This window comes from Orcinus orca, chromosome 19 (assembly GCF_937001465.1).
Source record: "Orcinus orca chromosome 19, mOrcOrc1.1, whole genome shotgun sequence".
Lineage (NCBI taxonomy): Eukaryota > Metazoa > Chordata > Mammalia > Artiodactyla > Delphinidae > Orcinus > Orcinus orca.
In genome coordinates this window covers 32479554-32493397 of record NC_064577.1, presented here as the reverse complement: position 1 = coordinate 32493397, position 13844 = coordinate 32479554, and the positions used below count along the sequence as shown (strand labels likewise).

The following is a 13844-nucleotide window of genomic DNA, read 5'->3' as shown; positions in this document are numbered from 1 at the left end:
GCCAAGAAATGTTCAAAGCCTGGTATGTCAAAGGGCACTGACAAAAACATGATGAGGCCTTGCTAAGCTAGAAAATAAATAATGACAGGGACGGGCCAAATGAACAACGGCAACAAAGTTGGGACCAAGCAACATGATGCGATGCTCTGGAAAAAGCAAGCGACTTCAGTAGCATCCTCACCCAAAATGCATAACCTGCATCTGAGTACAAGGAAACATCAGGCAAACCCAACTTGAGGACATTCCAGGAAATAACTGCCTGTATTCTTTTAAAATGTCAAGGTCAGTGAGTTCAGAGACAGAAAGGAGGATGGTGGTTACCAGGGGGTGGGGGAGGGGGAGGGAGAGTTAGTGTTTAATGAGGACAGAGTTTCAGTTTGGGCAGACAAAAATGTTCTGGAGATGGACGGTGGTGATGGCTGCAAAACAGTATGAACGTACTTAATAACTGTAGCCTTAAAAATGGTTTAAATGATAAACTTCATATTATGTATATTTTACGACAATAAAAAAATTGTTAAGGTCAAGAAATTCTAAGAAAGCCTGAGAAACTCCTTTAGATTAAAGGAGGCTACAAAGACGAGACTTCTAAGGCAGTTAAGTGAACCTGGATGGGGGGAGGGGCAAAAATGGCACAAAAATGGCTCATAAAGGGGCAAACCACAACATTTTAATGTGAACTGTGGATTAATAATAGTATTATATCAGGAGTTCCCTGGCGGTCCAGTGATTAGGACTTGGCACTTTCACTGCTGTAGCCTCAGGTTCAATCCCTGGTAGGGGAACTAAGATCCCGCAAGCTGTGTGGCAAAAAAATATATATATATAGTATTATACCGATGGCAAATGTCCTGACTTTTACAACTGTCCTGTGTTTATGTAAGAGGATGTCCTTGTTCTTAGGAGAGATACACACAGTAAGGCATAAAGGAGCACAGTCTCCAACTTACTCTTCAATAGTTCAGGGGAAAGAATTACATATTCACATTTATAAATAGAGAAAAGTAAATGAGGCAAGATGTAAAAACGGGTAAATCTGGGTAAGGGTATATGGGAATTCATTACACTATTCTTGCAATTTTTCTGTAAGTCTGAAATTACATCAAAACTAAAAAATACAAAATAGTAGTAGTCAAGAACAGAAGACCCACCTGGAAAGCACACCGATGGTCGGTAAAATTAACACGTGTCACTGGCTGTATCTCCTCAGCTGTCTCCCCTTCCGCTGTAAAGGCACAACCCTCTCTGCAGAGTTGGACGTACAGGGCAAGTTTAAGGTTCAAGAACATGATTAAAGCATTAACATATCATGCCATATATTTACTGGAATGGCCTTTTCTATGTATTTAACTAGACTTACAAAAAGGAAACAGGCGCTTCCCTGGTGGCGCAGTGGTTGAGAGTCTGCCTGCTGATGCAGGGGACACGGGTTCGTGCCCCGGTCTGGGAAGATCCCACATGCCGCGGAGCGGCTAGGCCCGTGAGCCATGGCCGCTGAGCCTGTGCGTCCGGAGCCTGTGCTCCGCAATGGGAGAGGCCACAACAGTGAGAGGCCTGCATACCGCAAAAAAAAAAAAAAAGGAAACAGTATCCACCTTGAGCTCCACAGAGACAAGCATGGTGGATGCCCCAAGCACTTTAATGGCTTCTGAACAAAAAGAGGACAGAGTCAGAAACCTAGAGGACACCCTCTATATGTAAGCCACATGGATATTGTTAGAGCTCTAGCTTTAGAATGCCACAAGAATTCTAATAATTTCTACCTCTAATAATGAGGTAGAAATGTTCTCATCCATTTCAGGACTCTTCCACAGCACGTTGTTCAAAATGGAACATGGCACATTTTTTAAAGCAGGTTAAAAAAAATCTATGTAGATGTCCCTTTGTGGCTCCTGAGCCTCACACGACAAACGCCAAAGGAAAGTTCATATACTTCAAATGCAAAGTGAGAGAGTGTTATAAACCCCACCCGCTTTTATCCCCACATCCAAACCAGACTCCCTTGATTCTACCTTCTCGATTCTACCTTCTGGACATCAGCAGAGGCCCTGTCCTGTCCTCCACCCCTCCCACCACTGTCTCCTCCAGCCCTGGTGGTTCTCACCTGGATTATCACACTCCCCTCCCCAGCTGGTGATACCACCTCCAGTGTCACCCCTCTTCAAACCCTCCACTCCACCCACAGTCAAAAAGACCTTTCAAAACACAAATCTATGTCTGACATTCCCCTGCTTAAATCCTGAAGCAGCTCCCATCACCAACTACATCAACAGTCATTAGTTGCTGTGAGTTTAAAGCTGGGTCGACCTGACTGATTTATGTTTCATAAATGTTGTTCAATGCAAATGATTCACTTATTTATTATAAACTAAAGGCTTTCGCTGATAACCATGGTCTCCTCCCCTATAAACACACATTGTACTATAATTTGATGACACGGCACACTGTCAATAAGCAATAAACCTCCACTGAGCTCAAGTGAAGACGTCTGGCTACCTCCCCTCGCCCCACTGGATCCATTCTCCTCCCCTCACAGAACAAGGCCGTCCTGGGTGAGTGACAGTGTGTCTTCCTACAGGACATGCAACAGGGGCAACAGGAGGCCCTAACGGTGCCTAAAGGGCTACATAAAAGGCAAATGCCTTCACAATCACAAAGGCTCTCCACGAGCACAAGCTCAGACGATGGAAAGGGTGTAACAGATCCCTTTTAGGTCTGTCACTTGATTTCTGGTCAAGCTTGGTATTTTTGGCCAACCATCTGATACCTCAAGCCTTCTTCCTAGTTTAAGTTTGATGCCCACTTTTTTTTTTTTACACTTGTTTCTCTATTTTTTTAATAGATCTTTACTGGAGTATAATTGCTTCACAATACTGTTTTAGTTTCTGTTGTACATCAAAGTGTACAACAGAATCAGCCACATACATACATATGTCCCCATATCCCCTCCCTCTTGAGCCTCCCTCCCATCCTCCCTATCCCACCCCTCTAGGTCATCACAAAGCACAGAGCTGATCTCCCTGTGCTATGCTGCTGCTTCCCACTAGCTAACTATTTTACATTCGGTAGTGTATACATGTCGATGCTACTCTCACTTCGCCCCAGCTTCCCCCTCCCACCCGTGTTCTCAAGTCCATTCTCTATGTCTACATCTTTATTCCTGCCCTGCAACTAGGTTCATCAGTACCATTTTTTTTTTTTTTTAGATTCCATATATATGCATTAGAATACGGTATTTGTTTTTCTCTTTCTGACTTACTTCACTCTGTATGACAGACTCTAGGTCCATCCACCTCACTACAAATAACTCAATTTCGTTTCTTTTTATGGCTGAGGAATATTCCATTGTATATATGTGCCACATCTTCTTTATCCATTCATCTGTCGATGGACATTTAGGTTGGTTCCATGTCCTGGCTGTTGTAAATGGTGCTGTAATGAACATTGTGGTACATGTCTCTTTTTTAATTATGGTTTTCTCAGGGTATATGCCCAGTAGTAGGATTGCTGGGTCATATGGTAGTTCTATTTTTAGTTTTTTAAGGAACCTCCATACTGTTCTCCATAGAGGTTGTATCAATTTACATTCCCACCAACAATGCAGGAGGATTCCCTTTTCACCACACCCTTTCCAGCATTCACTGTTTCTAGATTTTTTTGATAATAGCCATTCTGACCAGCGTGAGGTGGTAACTCATTGTAGTTTTGATTTGCATTTCTCTAATAATTAGTGATGTTGAGCACCTTTTCATGTGCCTCTTGGCCATCCATATGTCTTCCTTGGTGAAATGTCTATTTAGGTCTTCCACCCATTTTTTAATTGGATTGTTTGTTTTTTTGATATTGAGCTCCATGAGCTGTTTGTATACTTTGGAGATTAATCCTTTGTTGTTTCATTTCCAAATATTTTCTCCCATTCTGAGGGTTGTCTTTCTGTCTTGTTTATGGTTTCCTTTGCTGTGCAAAAGCTTTTAAGTTTAATTAAGTCCCATTTGTTTATTTTTGGAGGTGGGTCAAAAAAGATCTTGCTGTGGTTTACATCAAAGAGTGTTTTTCCTATGTTTTCCTCTAAGAGTTTTATAGTGTCTGGTCTTACATTTAGCTCTTTAATCCATTGGGAGTTTATCTTTGTGTATGGTGTTAGGGAGTGTTCTAATTTCATTCTTTTACATGCAGCTGTCCAGTTTTCCCAGCACCACTTATTGAAGAGGCTGTCTTTTCTCCATTGTATGTTCTTGCCTCCTTTGTCGTAAATTAGGTTACCATATGTGTGTGGGTTTATGTCTGGGCATTCTATCCTGTACCACTGATCTGTATTTCTGTTTTTATGCCAGTACCATACTGTCTTGATTACTGTACCTTTGTGGTATAGTTTGAAGTCGAGGAGCCTGATTCCTCCAACTCCGTTTTTCTTTCTCAAGATTGCTTTGGCTATTTGGGGTCTTTTGTGTTTCCATACAAATTGTAAAATATTTTGTTCTGAAGAATGCCATTGGTAGTTTGATAGGGATTGCACTGAATCTGTAGATTGCTTTGGGTAGTATAGTCATTTTCACAATATTGATTCTTCCAATCCAAGAACATGGTATACTTCTCCATCTGTTTATGTCATCTTTGATTTCTTTTATCAGTGTTTTATAGTTTTCTGAGTACAAGTCTTTCGACTCCTTAGGCAGGTTTATTCCAAGGTATTTTATTCTTTTTGTTACAATGGTAAGTGGGATTGTTTCCTTAATTTCTCTTTCTGATTTTTCGTTGTTGGTGTATAGGAATGCCAGAGATTTCTGTGATGTCCACTTTCTTTTAACTACACTAACAGGTCTCAAACATTTGATAACAGGACACCTAACCACTCTTAAAAATTACTGAAGACTCCCAAAGAGCTTTTTATATGTTACATTTATCAATATTTTCCATATTAGAGGTTAAAACCAAATATATATATATATATATTTCCTTATTAATTCACTTAAAAATTGTTATATTTTCAATAAAGATTTCTATGAAAAATAACTATATTTTCAAAAAAGTGTTAGACAAGTGACACTGTTTTTCGAAAATCTCCTTACTGTCTGCCTTAATAGAAGACAGCTGAACTCTCACATTCTGCATTCAATCTGTTGTGATATGTTGTTTTGGCTGAAGTGTGTAAGAAAAATATGGACTGAAAAAGACACATAGTTTGCAAAGAGCAGGAGTAACAGTAGAGCAAAATAATTGGAAATATTCTTCTATGATATTACATCAAAACTCAGTAAGTGGTAGTTTCTTAAAGGTTTGCTGCAATCTATCTGAATAGAATAGAAAATAGAAAATTTAATCTATCCAAAACCAAAGCAATAACTCTTCATACCCTATTATGTTAAAATCCATTGGCCTAACTTTGGATCTTTTACCCATGGATGATTTTATAATATCATGAATTGGTCATTTGGAAATACTGGTTCAGTGAATTATGCAGATGTTCCAAACGTGGACACATTTCATTCTACAATATAAAAAAGATCATATTCATTAATATCACCATCATCTCATCAGAAACATCTTTACGTACTGGGAAGCCGGGAAGCTCACAGTGGCAGATACAGCTTTTCCAAAACTCTAATTTTCACTTGAAAGCTCAAATTTTATCACTAGCAACAAATACTGTCAGTTGTTTTCCTTGAAGTGAAGCTCACTTGGTTCGTTTTCCAGAAAATGTCCGCCAGAACCCAAGCCTGACCGTGCAGGGCCAGCCTGCCAGCCTCCTCCAGGTGCAGCTTGTGTTTCAGGAAGGGTAGCAACTGGCGCAGCCAGCAACCGCAGGTGCTCTTCCTCAGACAACCATACCTCGTGCAAAGGATAAAAAAGGCGTGTACCAAAGAGCCAAGATTTAAGAAAACTAATCATTTTAATGCTTTATCAAGGGCATTCTGAAGAGAAACTGGGATTTTTTTTTTTACTGAGAGCATGTGGCAATGAAGAAAACAATAACCACCAGCACAGTCAGATGCCACCATCTTGATTCAAGCTCAGGCACCAGCAGTTTCACCCACCCACAATCAGCGCAACTGTCAACATGGGGAAAACGCCAATAACTAACATCTTCTATTATTATGAAAACAGTGTCACCTCGGGGACCCGAGCGAGAACCGAGCACACGGTGAGAACAGCTAGGCTGCACCATCAGAATCGTTCAGTTGGTGGTTGACCACCACCCGCCTCATCTTCTCCATACATTTTGTTTCAGCCTCCATGGCCTCTCAGCAGGATTTTTCCAGTGGAGACACTGTGATACAGTTTTGCCTGTCTGTTTTTACCTGGGCTGTGTTTCTCAGATTCTGCTTCCTCTGTTGGAGCCCTGTAACTATGTCTCTTCACGCAAGCCTTTTAATCAAGCCCCAGTTTCCTCATCAATCACACATAGATAACAATCTCTACTACTGAGCCTTAAAAGACGTAATCTATGTGGAAGCCCTTGGTGATGATTCATTTTTTTCATCAGTACATTTTTATTGAATCCCTATTGTGTGCCAAGCACTGTCCTCTATGCCAGCAGAAACAAGGTCCTTGTTTTATGATTAAAAAGCTCACTTCTGGGGGTCAGGGTATAAAGAAAAATATCACAGACATAAAGAGTGATCATGAGCAACTGGGGAGCTGCTTAAGATGGGGTGATCAGGAAAGGAAGTGACCTAGGCGCTGGGTGCAAACTACAAGAAGGAGCCAAGTATGCAAAGGTCAGATAGAAGAGCATTCCAGGCCTTTCCATCCAAGAAGCAGAAAAGGCAGGCAGGGCCAGATCATGAAGCTTTGTGAACCAGGGTGGAGTTTGTGTTCTACTCCAAGCGGCCTGGTAAGTAATGGAATCTGATTTACACTTTAACAAGCTCCCTCTGACCAATACGTGAAGAATCGATTGCAGGACAAGAGTAGACACAGGAAGACCAGTCAGGACACGATTCTAGCTATCCAGATGAAAGATGGTAGTTGCCTGGACTGGGCTCACATCAGTGGAGACAAAATGAGGTGGTCCGATATAAGATACAATTTGGAGGCAAAGTTGACAGGTTCTGCTGATGACACAGTACAATGAGGAGAGGAAGAAGAAATAATTACAGATAAATTCTAGATTTACAACTTGAACAACTGAGTGGGTGGTGATGACAGTGTGTTGTGATGGAGAAAACCAAGGCAAAGCAGACAATTAGGTACCTGAGACAAGAGTCATAGCATGTAGACGGCACATAAAACCATGAGACTAGATGAGATCAGCTAGCAAGGGTACACAGAGAAAAGAGAAAGGGCTCCAAGATCAAGTTCTGGAACACTCTACGCTCAGCTGTCAACCAGCAAAGGAGTCTGAGGAGGAGCAGTTAGTGACCTCAGAGGAAGACCTAGAGTTTCAGGAAGACGCAGAAGCAAGTGAGGAAAAAGCTGTGTGAATGAGAGAGTGGTCCACCCTGGAATGCTGCTGAGAAGTCGAAAAGATAAGGACAGAGAAGTGACATTTAGATTTAGCAGCAAATGGTGACCTTGTGGAGGGCAGTCTGAGTGGCATGGAAGAGAGCCTAAATGGAGTAGATTGAGAGGATGCAAAGTGAGGAAACAGGAGTAAAGAAGGGTTATAAAGTATTACTATTTCCCCTTGCTCCAAAGACAACCTAAACATTTGACTATCCATATATCAGTTTAATGTATCTACTCGGCTTCCTCCATGGTTTATTCAAATACAGCTACAAAGCAAGGTGACTAAGTCTAAAGACTGGTTTGGGAAATGGCTTCATCATTTTATAGCTACATCTCCTACATACAGGCAGGTATAGTGTCTCTGTCGATGGTTTTCTTTCAGAGCAATAGCTCTCAGGCTTCCCTGATTCCATCCCACATATGTAAGGTAAAGATCCATCTGAGATCAATTATCTCCACATGCCCGCTTTCCAGAAAATGAACTCTGTGATAACTATAAAGTATCACAGTAAAACATAAATGGCGGAGTTATATACAAATCTGTTTTAGCCATAGGTCTATGAATGATTCACTTTGAACTGTAATTCACATGTCTAGTTATTTGAAAATCACAAGTCAAAAATGCCAGTGAGGCATATACATATTTACTACACACAGAACTAACCAAACAACAAACTTGATAATTTGATAATAACAGTATTAAACTTACAGTAACTTAGTAATTAAAATGCAACAATAGTGGCATCTGAAAACCAGGAATGGTTCAATACCAAGACTGTGGGAATCCCAACCGAGAGTGGGCATGTGCTGTAGTTCTGTGAGGATGCCAAATGCCAAGAGGCAGAAAACTTGGAGTCATCACTCAACTTTGGTAAAGTTGTCAATTTTAGGAACCCTTAACAACTCCACTAAATAGGACAAAAGTAAGTAACTACTGATACATATACAATAAAAGTGTGTGCACTTGGGACTTCCCTGGTGGCACAGTGGTTAAGAATCTGCCTGCCAATGCAGGGGACACAGGTTCGAGCCCTGGTCAGGGAAGATCCCACATGCCACGGAGCAACTAAGCCCATGTGCCACAACTACTGAACCTGCGCTCTAGAGCCCGTGAGCCACAACTACTGAAGCCCGCGAGCCTACAGCTCGTGCTCCACAACAAGAGAAGCCACCACAATGAGAAGCCTGCGCACTGCAACGAAGAGTAGCCCCCACTCACCACAACTAGAGAAAGCCTGCGTACAGCAACAAAGACCCAACACAGCCACAAATAAATAAAGAAAATAAATAAATTTATTTTTTTAAAAAAAGTATGTGGACTTGCATACGGATCACAGAAAAAAGCAATGACTGAGCCTGCGTTTAGGGCAGTCAATTGCCCACTGGAAGAAGTAGCCTACACAGGTCCTGGTACAGGACAACCGGGTCCACACCTGTTGCCTTACAATGATGCTGCATCATCAGACTGCTGGAGATCACCTCCAGCACAGGGAAACAGTCTGGCATCATGCCCATGTGCTCAAGAGTCCTAGAATCTTGAAGTCACATATGGGTAACCCACAGGCCAGAGCCAACCCCACAAATGGACTGCTTCGTGTTTTGTAATATCTGAATTAGTTCCAATATTTTAAAATTGGCAAACTTCACATTTAGAAAAATAAAAAAAGTTTTCTGGCTTCTCAAAGAAAAGAGAGAGAGAGGGAGACCTGGCCAGGACCAGCTGCCCCTTGAGCTGCAACCTGTGCTCTTCAGCGCCTCACTGATCTCAGCCTCCAGAAAGTCAGGCACGAGTCAAACCTCAGGGGCCATTTATCTATGAACCTGTGCCATTATTCTCCTTCTGTCTGGCCTGTTTCATTCATTTATGCTACCTTCCAACTCTCAGCATCATTTGGATCTGTACCCTTTATCCTAGCATAGTGTGCTGAAAAGGTCCCCTCAGGGTCTAACCAGGGGAAAGAGAATACAAGGATGTCCAGAGGCCAAGCTCTCACAAACTTAACTAAAAATGTTAGCTGCTGATCTTCTTTAAACAACTTGCGAAGGTCGGACACAGCAAACTTTCTCCCCTGGATCTTTCTAAGTCAAAATCTCAGTAATTACTCAGACTCCCAGAACTTTTCTTCCTCTTAATAACCTATGAAGAGCTTATCAGGGAATGTTAATCATTCACCAATTGTTGTAATTAAAAGGTCAAAAATAAATCCATCAATCAGTTTTGAACAGTTTAAGCATGGGTTTAGAGTAGCAAAGGGAACCACATTTCAGAAGAAAAGAAAAAAAAAAGCCCTCCAAATAGAATGGGGAAAAAAAAAAGATTACAGTTACTTTTAAAATAAGTCTCTTCATATATGCATAGGAACCACAAAAGCTTTAAACCATATAATTAGTACTAAAGATGTCCGTAAGACAGACTTTATACAATCTCTTCCAATGACCATCTCTTTTTAGTCCCTAAACTACTTTTGGATGAAACAAATTTTCCTAATAACAACTGAAGCACAAGTTACTAGTGACTGACTAGCTAGAATTACCACAAGGGTAATCCTATATACGTTCAACATCATACACTAAAAACAACAATCTTATATAAACATATCCATAAACCCAGAGCAAAGCACACTGCATTACACCACCGACTACCCCTCTTAGGCTAAAATGTTCAAATCAATAAAGACAGTCTTGAAGGAGAAAACAAAGCACAAAAAAAAATCCAAAACAAATTATAAGCGTGTATGGGTGAGACGGTCCCACCCTTTTGCTCTGGAGGCCAGGAAATAGATGGTGGTTGATTAAGGACAGGTTTAACAAAATTGACTGTTTTCTTTCCTACTAACTTCTTAAGTCACTATCCACGCTCCAACACCACGAGGACCCCCTACCAGACCCAAGTTCCAACCCATCATACTCTACTATTAGAGAAATTGTCTCCACCTAACAGTATCGTGACACCACATAAAAGTATGAAAGTCTTGATTCAAGACAAACTGTTTAGAAGTCTATGATGAAGTTCACTGTAACTTTGAAATAACTTTGCATTAATTTGTTACTAGGTGAACATTTGCCACTAATCTTGTTTCCTAGCATACTATATTAGACTTCTGCACTCCACCTAGCTTGGGCAAAAAAAGTAAACTAGCCACTAAGTAGACTAACCATGTTGGGACAAATATTATATCCCAAGTTGTCTTTCCTCTAAGTGTTAACAGTACAAAGTTTAACAGTACAAAGTATATCAAAGCGCATGTAAATAGTTGCAATGCTGTATTTTCTAACTTGCTTAACTTCCATTGTCTGAATTAGAACTTACTTTGAATCTAATTAACACTATCCAGTGAATAACTACTAACCAAAACAGACTTTTCCATTTACAATAAAAATATGGAGTCTGAAATGGTTTGTGCTTTTTGGTTGACTTGCAACATGTGGCTGAGAAAAAATATCGCTGCTCTCCCAAGGACATATTTCTGGCTCTGAACTTGTAAAAGCTATCAAGGTCTAAGAGACGCAGGCTCAATCCACTTACCCGATCCTTCATTCTCCAGCTCTGAGCTAAAGATTTGGAGCCTTCAATTTTCTCACAGTGCCTCTTTTTCATGAAAGCCAAAGGCAGGTTCCAGTCAGTAAGATCAGCCTCATCTTCGTCCCCGAGTCCCAGGAGAGGCGACTGCAGCATCTCGGATTCCATCAGCGGGGGAGGGGGTGGGGGAGTCCTGGGCAGCAAGCGCTCGAGAACCTCCAGCCTTAAAAACTAGTGTGTACCAGAATTGGTGAAATAAAAAACAGAGAAGGGCAAAGTAGAAAAAGAAATGGATGGAGAGTGTGCGGAGATCCTCGCTGAGGCAAGAAGTCTGAGATCCTTTTCTCTAACTCTGCGCGAGAAGTCAGAAGGGGTGGGAAGAGCGGTGGGAAATGAGGGAACCCAAGGAGCTCCTCACAGACACACACGCCCCCAGATCCCAAGTCACCGGCTGCTTCTGAGGCTGTCCGTTCCCGGAGGGGCTGCGAGCGGAGCTGTCAAAGGCGTGCGAGATTCCAGGCCTCACGATGACCCTGCTCTCGGTCTCCAACGCCTCAGCCGATCCGAGGACAGGCAGGCCGCCCGCTCTTGGTGCCGGTTTGCCGACTGGGCTGAGGTCTTCGGCCGAGGGGAAGAGGTTCAGAGCGCCTCGGGTCTCCTACAGCCACTTTCAGCCCTGCGGATCTCGCACTCGCCGGAGCTGCTGCAACCAGAGCCAGGACGGGCCCATCGTGCTTGCCCGCAGCCGGCTCCTCAGCCCCGGGTCCGCGCGGCCTGGCCGGTCCTGGCCTCCGGCCCCGTGGCTCTCTCCTGCCTGAGAACGAGTCCTAAGAAACAGGCGACACGGAGCCGCGGAGAAAACGCGTAATGTGGGCTTACTGGGTTTGGGGAGTTTTGCCCTCTGGTTTGAAGCTACAGTGAAACTCCTCTCATCAGCACATCAAGGAGGACGCCATATTGCCAAGACCCAGAATGCAGCGCGATCTACGGCGTGGCTAATAAGCCAAACTTCCTCAGAGTGTCCTGGCCATGCTTCCCTGGAGACAGCGAGAGGCGTCCCTGCCTCCCCGTTACCATCGTTACCACAATTAAGCTTTCTAGAGTTTATGGCAATTGGTATAATAGATGCGTCATATCAAAGTCAGTCCTATAAATGAAACTGTGTTATTTGGAAAAAAGCTTTTTATTATTACAAATGGACCTACATGCTTCTGAAATTAAAGGATTCAACCCCTTCTTTCTTCCAGATTTTGAAAAAGCAGCAAAAGCTTCAGAAAGAACAATTGATAACATTACAAAAGAAGATAGTATTGGGGGGGGCGTAGTATCCTCCACAGTATCAATCAGATTTTCTTTTTTATTTTCAAGGAACACTAAATGAAAAAATTAATTTCGACAATTATATTTTTTGTTTAATCCATCTTATTTTCTGCACGGTTTATTCTTATTATGATAGAGCTTCATGTGCAAACAACTAAACGCTACAGATTTCTATGCGTGGCAGGCCTCCTGCCTTACTTTATTGCTGTATTCCATAAACATTGCGTATTTACAGTTTGTGGATAACTATGTCCCGTGCGGAGGGATTATAAACCCCAAGCAGCATGCGATGCCTGCCTTCAATAAACATAGTGTCTAGTGATACACAGATGTAACCGTTAGATAAAGCCGGGCAGAAGGCAAAGAGGCTCGTCTTCCCCTCTGCATTTAGGTTTTGAGGTCAGGCCCACCTGTATCTGCATCTCAGCTGTATCACTTTCCATGTCTGTGACCTTGGTCAATCCCGTAACTAGTTCAGCCTCAGTTTCCTCAACTATAAAACTGGGTGAATATAATACCCACCTTGAAGGATAAAATTAACCCGTGTAGGTATCTGGTATATAGTGAGTGCCCAATACAATTCCAGCAATGATGCGTCTGTAGCTGGAGCGAGATCTAGCAGCCCTGTGTGCTTTACTAATCTAAAACCTCAGGGTGGGCTCTGGAAGAGACCCTTTTTCTCAGTGTGGTTTCCTAGGGCTTTGACACAATGTGGCAGCCCATATAAGGATCCTGATGGCATTTGTGTTCCTTTCAACAGCTGAGTGAATAGTGCAATCCCAGATCGTTCTCACCTAGCACATCACAGGTATTTAATTAAAATCCTTGGATTAAATCATTACCATTCTAAACATTTATATGGTTATTACATCCTGATGAGCCCAATCCTCCCATTAAAACTCAGGGCAAATTCACCAGAACAGAAATAGAGGCTAAAATCTGCCTTTTCCTTGCTCTCTGTGTTGACAAAATATCCCCCACAGTCACCAGCAGAGGCTTCAGGACTGCAGGGTCCTGAGAAGACCCCACTCTCACCTGAGGGCAGCAGCATAACTCCGGCTCTGCCCCATCACCCTGCAGCACACAACAGTGAAGGCCAGTGTCCCCAGGCACTCTTGCAGGAAGCAGCAGTTACAGAAAAGCAGCAGCATTAAACGCATTCATTCCTTACTAGCCCTGTGACAGGGGAAAACCCACTTAATCTGTGTGAGATTCAGTTTCCTCACCTATGAAGTATGTCACCTGGGGAAATCTACTCACCCTGTCTGACATTCTAAGCGAAGGTAGTAACGGAGCCCGTGGAACCCAAAACTGGCAGGTTGTCAGAATTACCTGGGAAACTATTTTAAAATAAAGATTCATCCAGACCTACTGAATCACAGCGAGAGGGAGGACAGGGATTCAGGATCTCTATTTTTTAATCAGGTAACCCTGATGATAACTTAAAATCAGTCAGATGTGGGGAAACTGGACAATATTCTCGTTGAGGATATTAGGCCATATTCTCCCCCAATGATTCTGTTCCAGCCCCATGGTGGGCCCTCAATAACTATTT

The 13844-nt window shown here is 42.4% G+C and overlaps 1 protein-coding gene across 6 annotated transcripts in view; it reads right to left on the bottom strand.

Annotated features, from left to right (window-relative positions):
- The window catches only part of RPTOR (regulatory associated protein of MTOR complex 1), a 346981-nt gene extending 335030 nt beyond the window's left edge, over positions 1-11951 (bottom strand). For 4 of the 6 annotated variants that reach the window (XM_049701469.1, XM_033438696.2, XM_049701471.1 and 1 more), the window contains exon 1: positions 10976-11951. In XM_049701469.1, the coding sequence (XP_049557426.1) occupies positions 10976-11137 (162 nt within the window). In that variant the 5' untranslated portion in view covers positions 11138-11951. The remainder of the gene's footprint in view (positions 1-10975) is intronic. The other 2 variants (XM_033438701.2, XM_004275553.4) reach the window with 2 other exon arrangements.
- Between the last annotated feature and the right edge of the window lie 1893 nt (positions 11952-13844).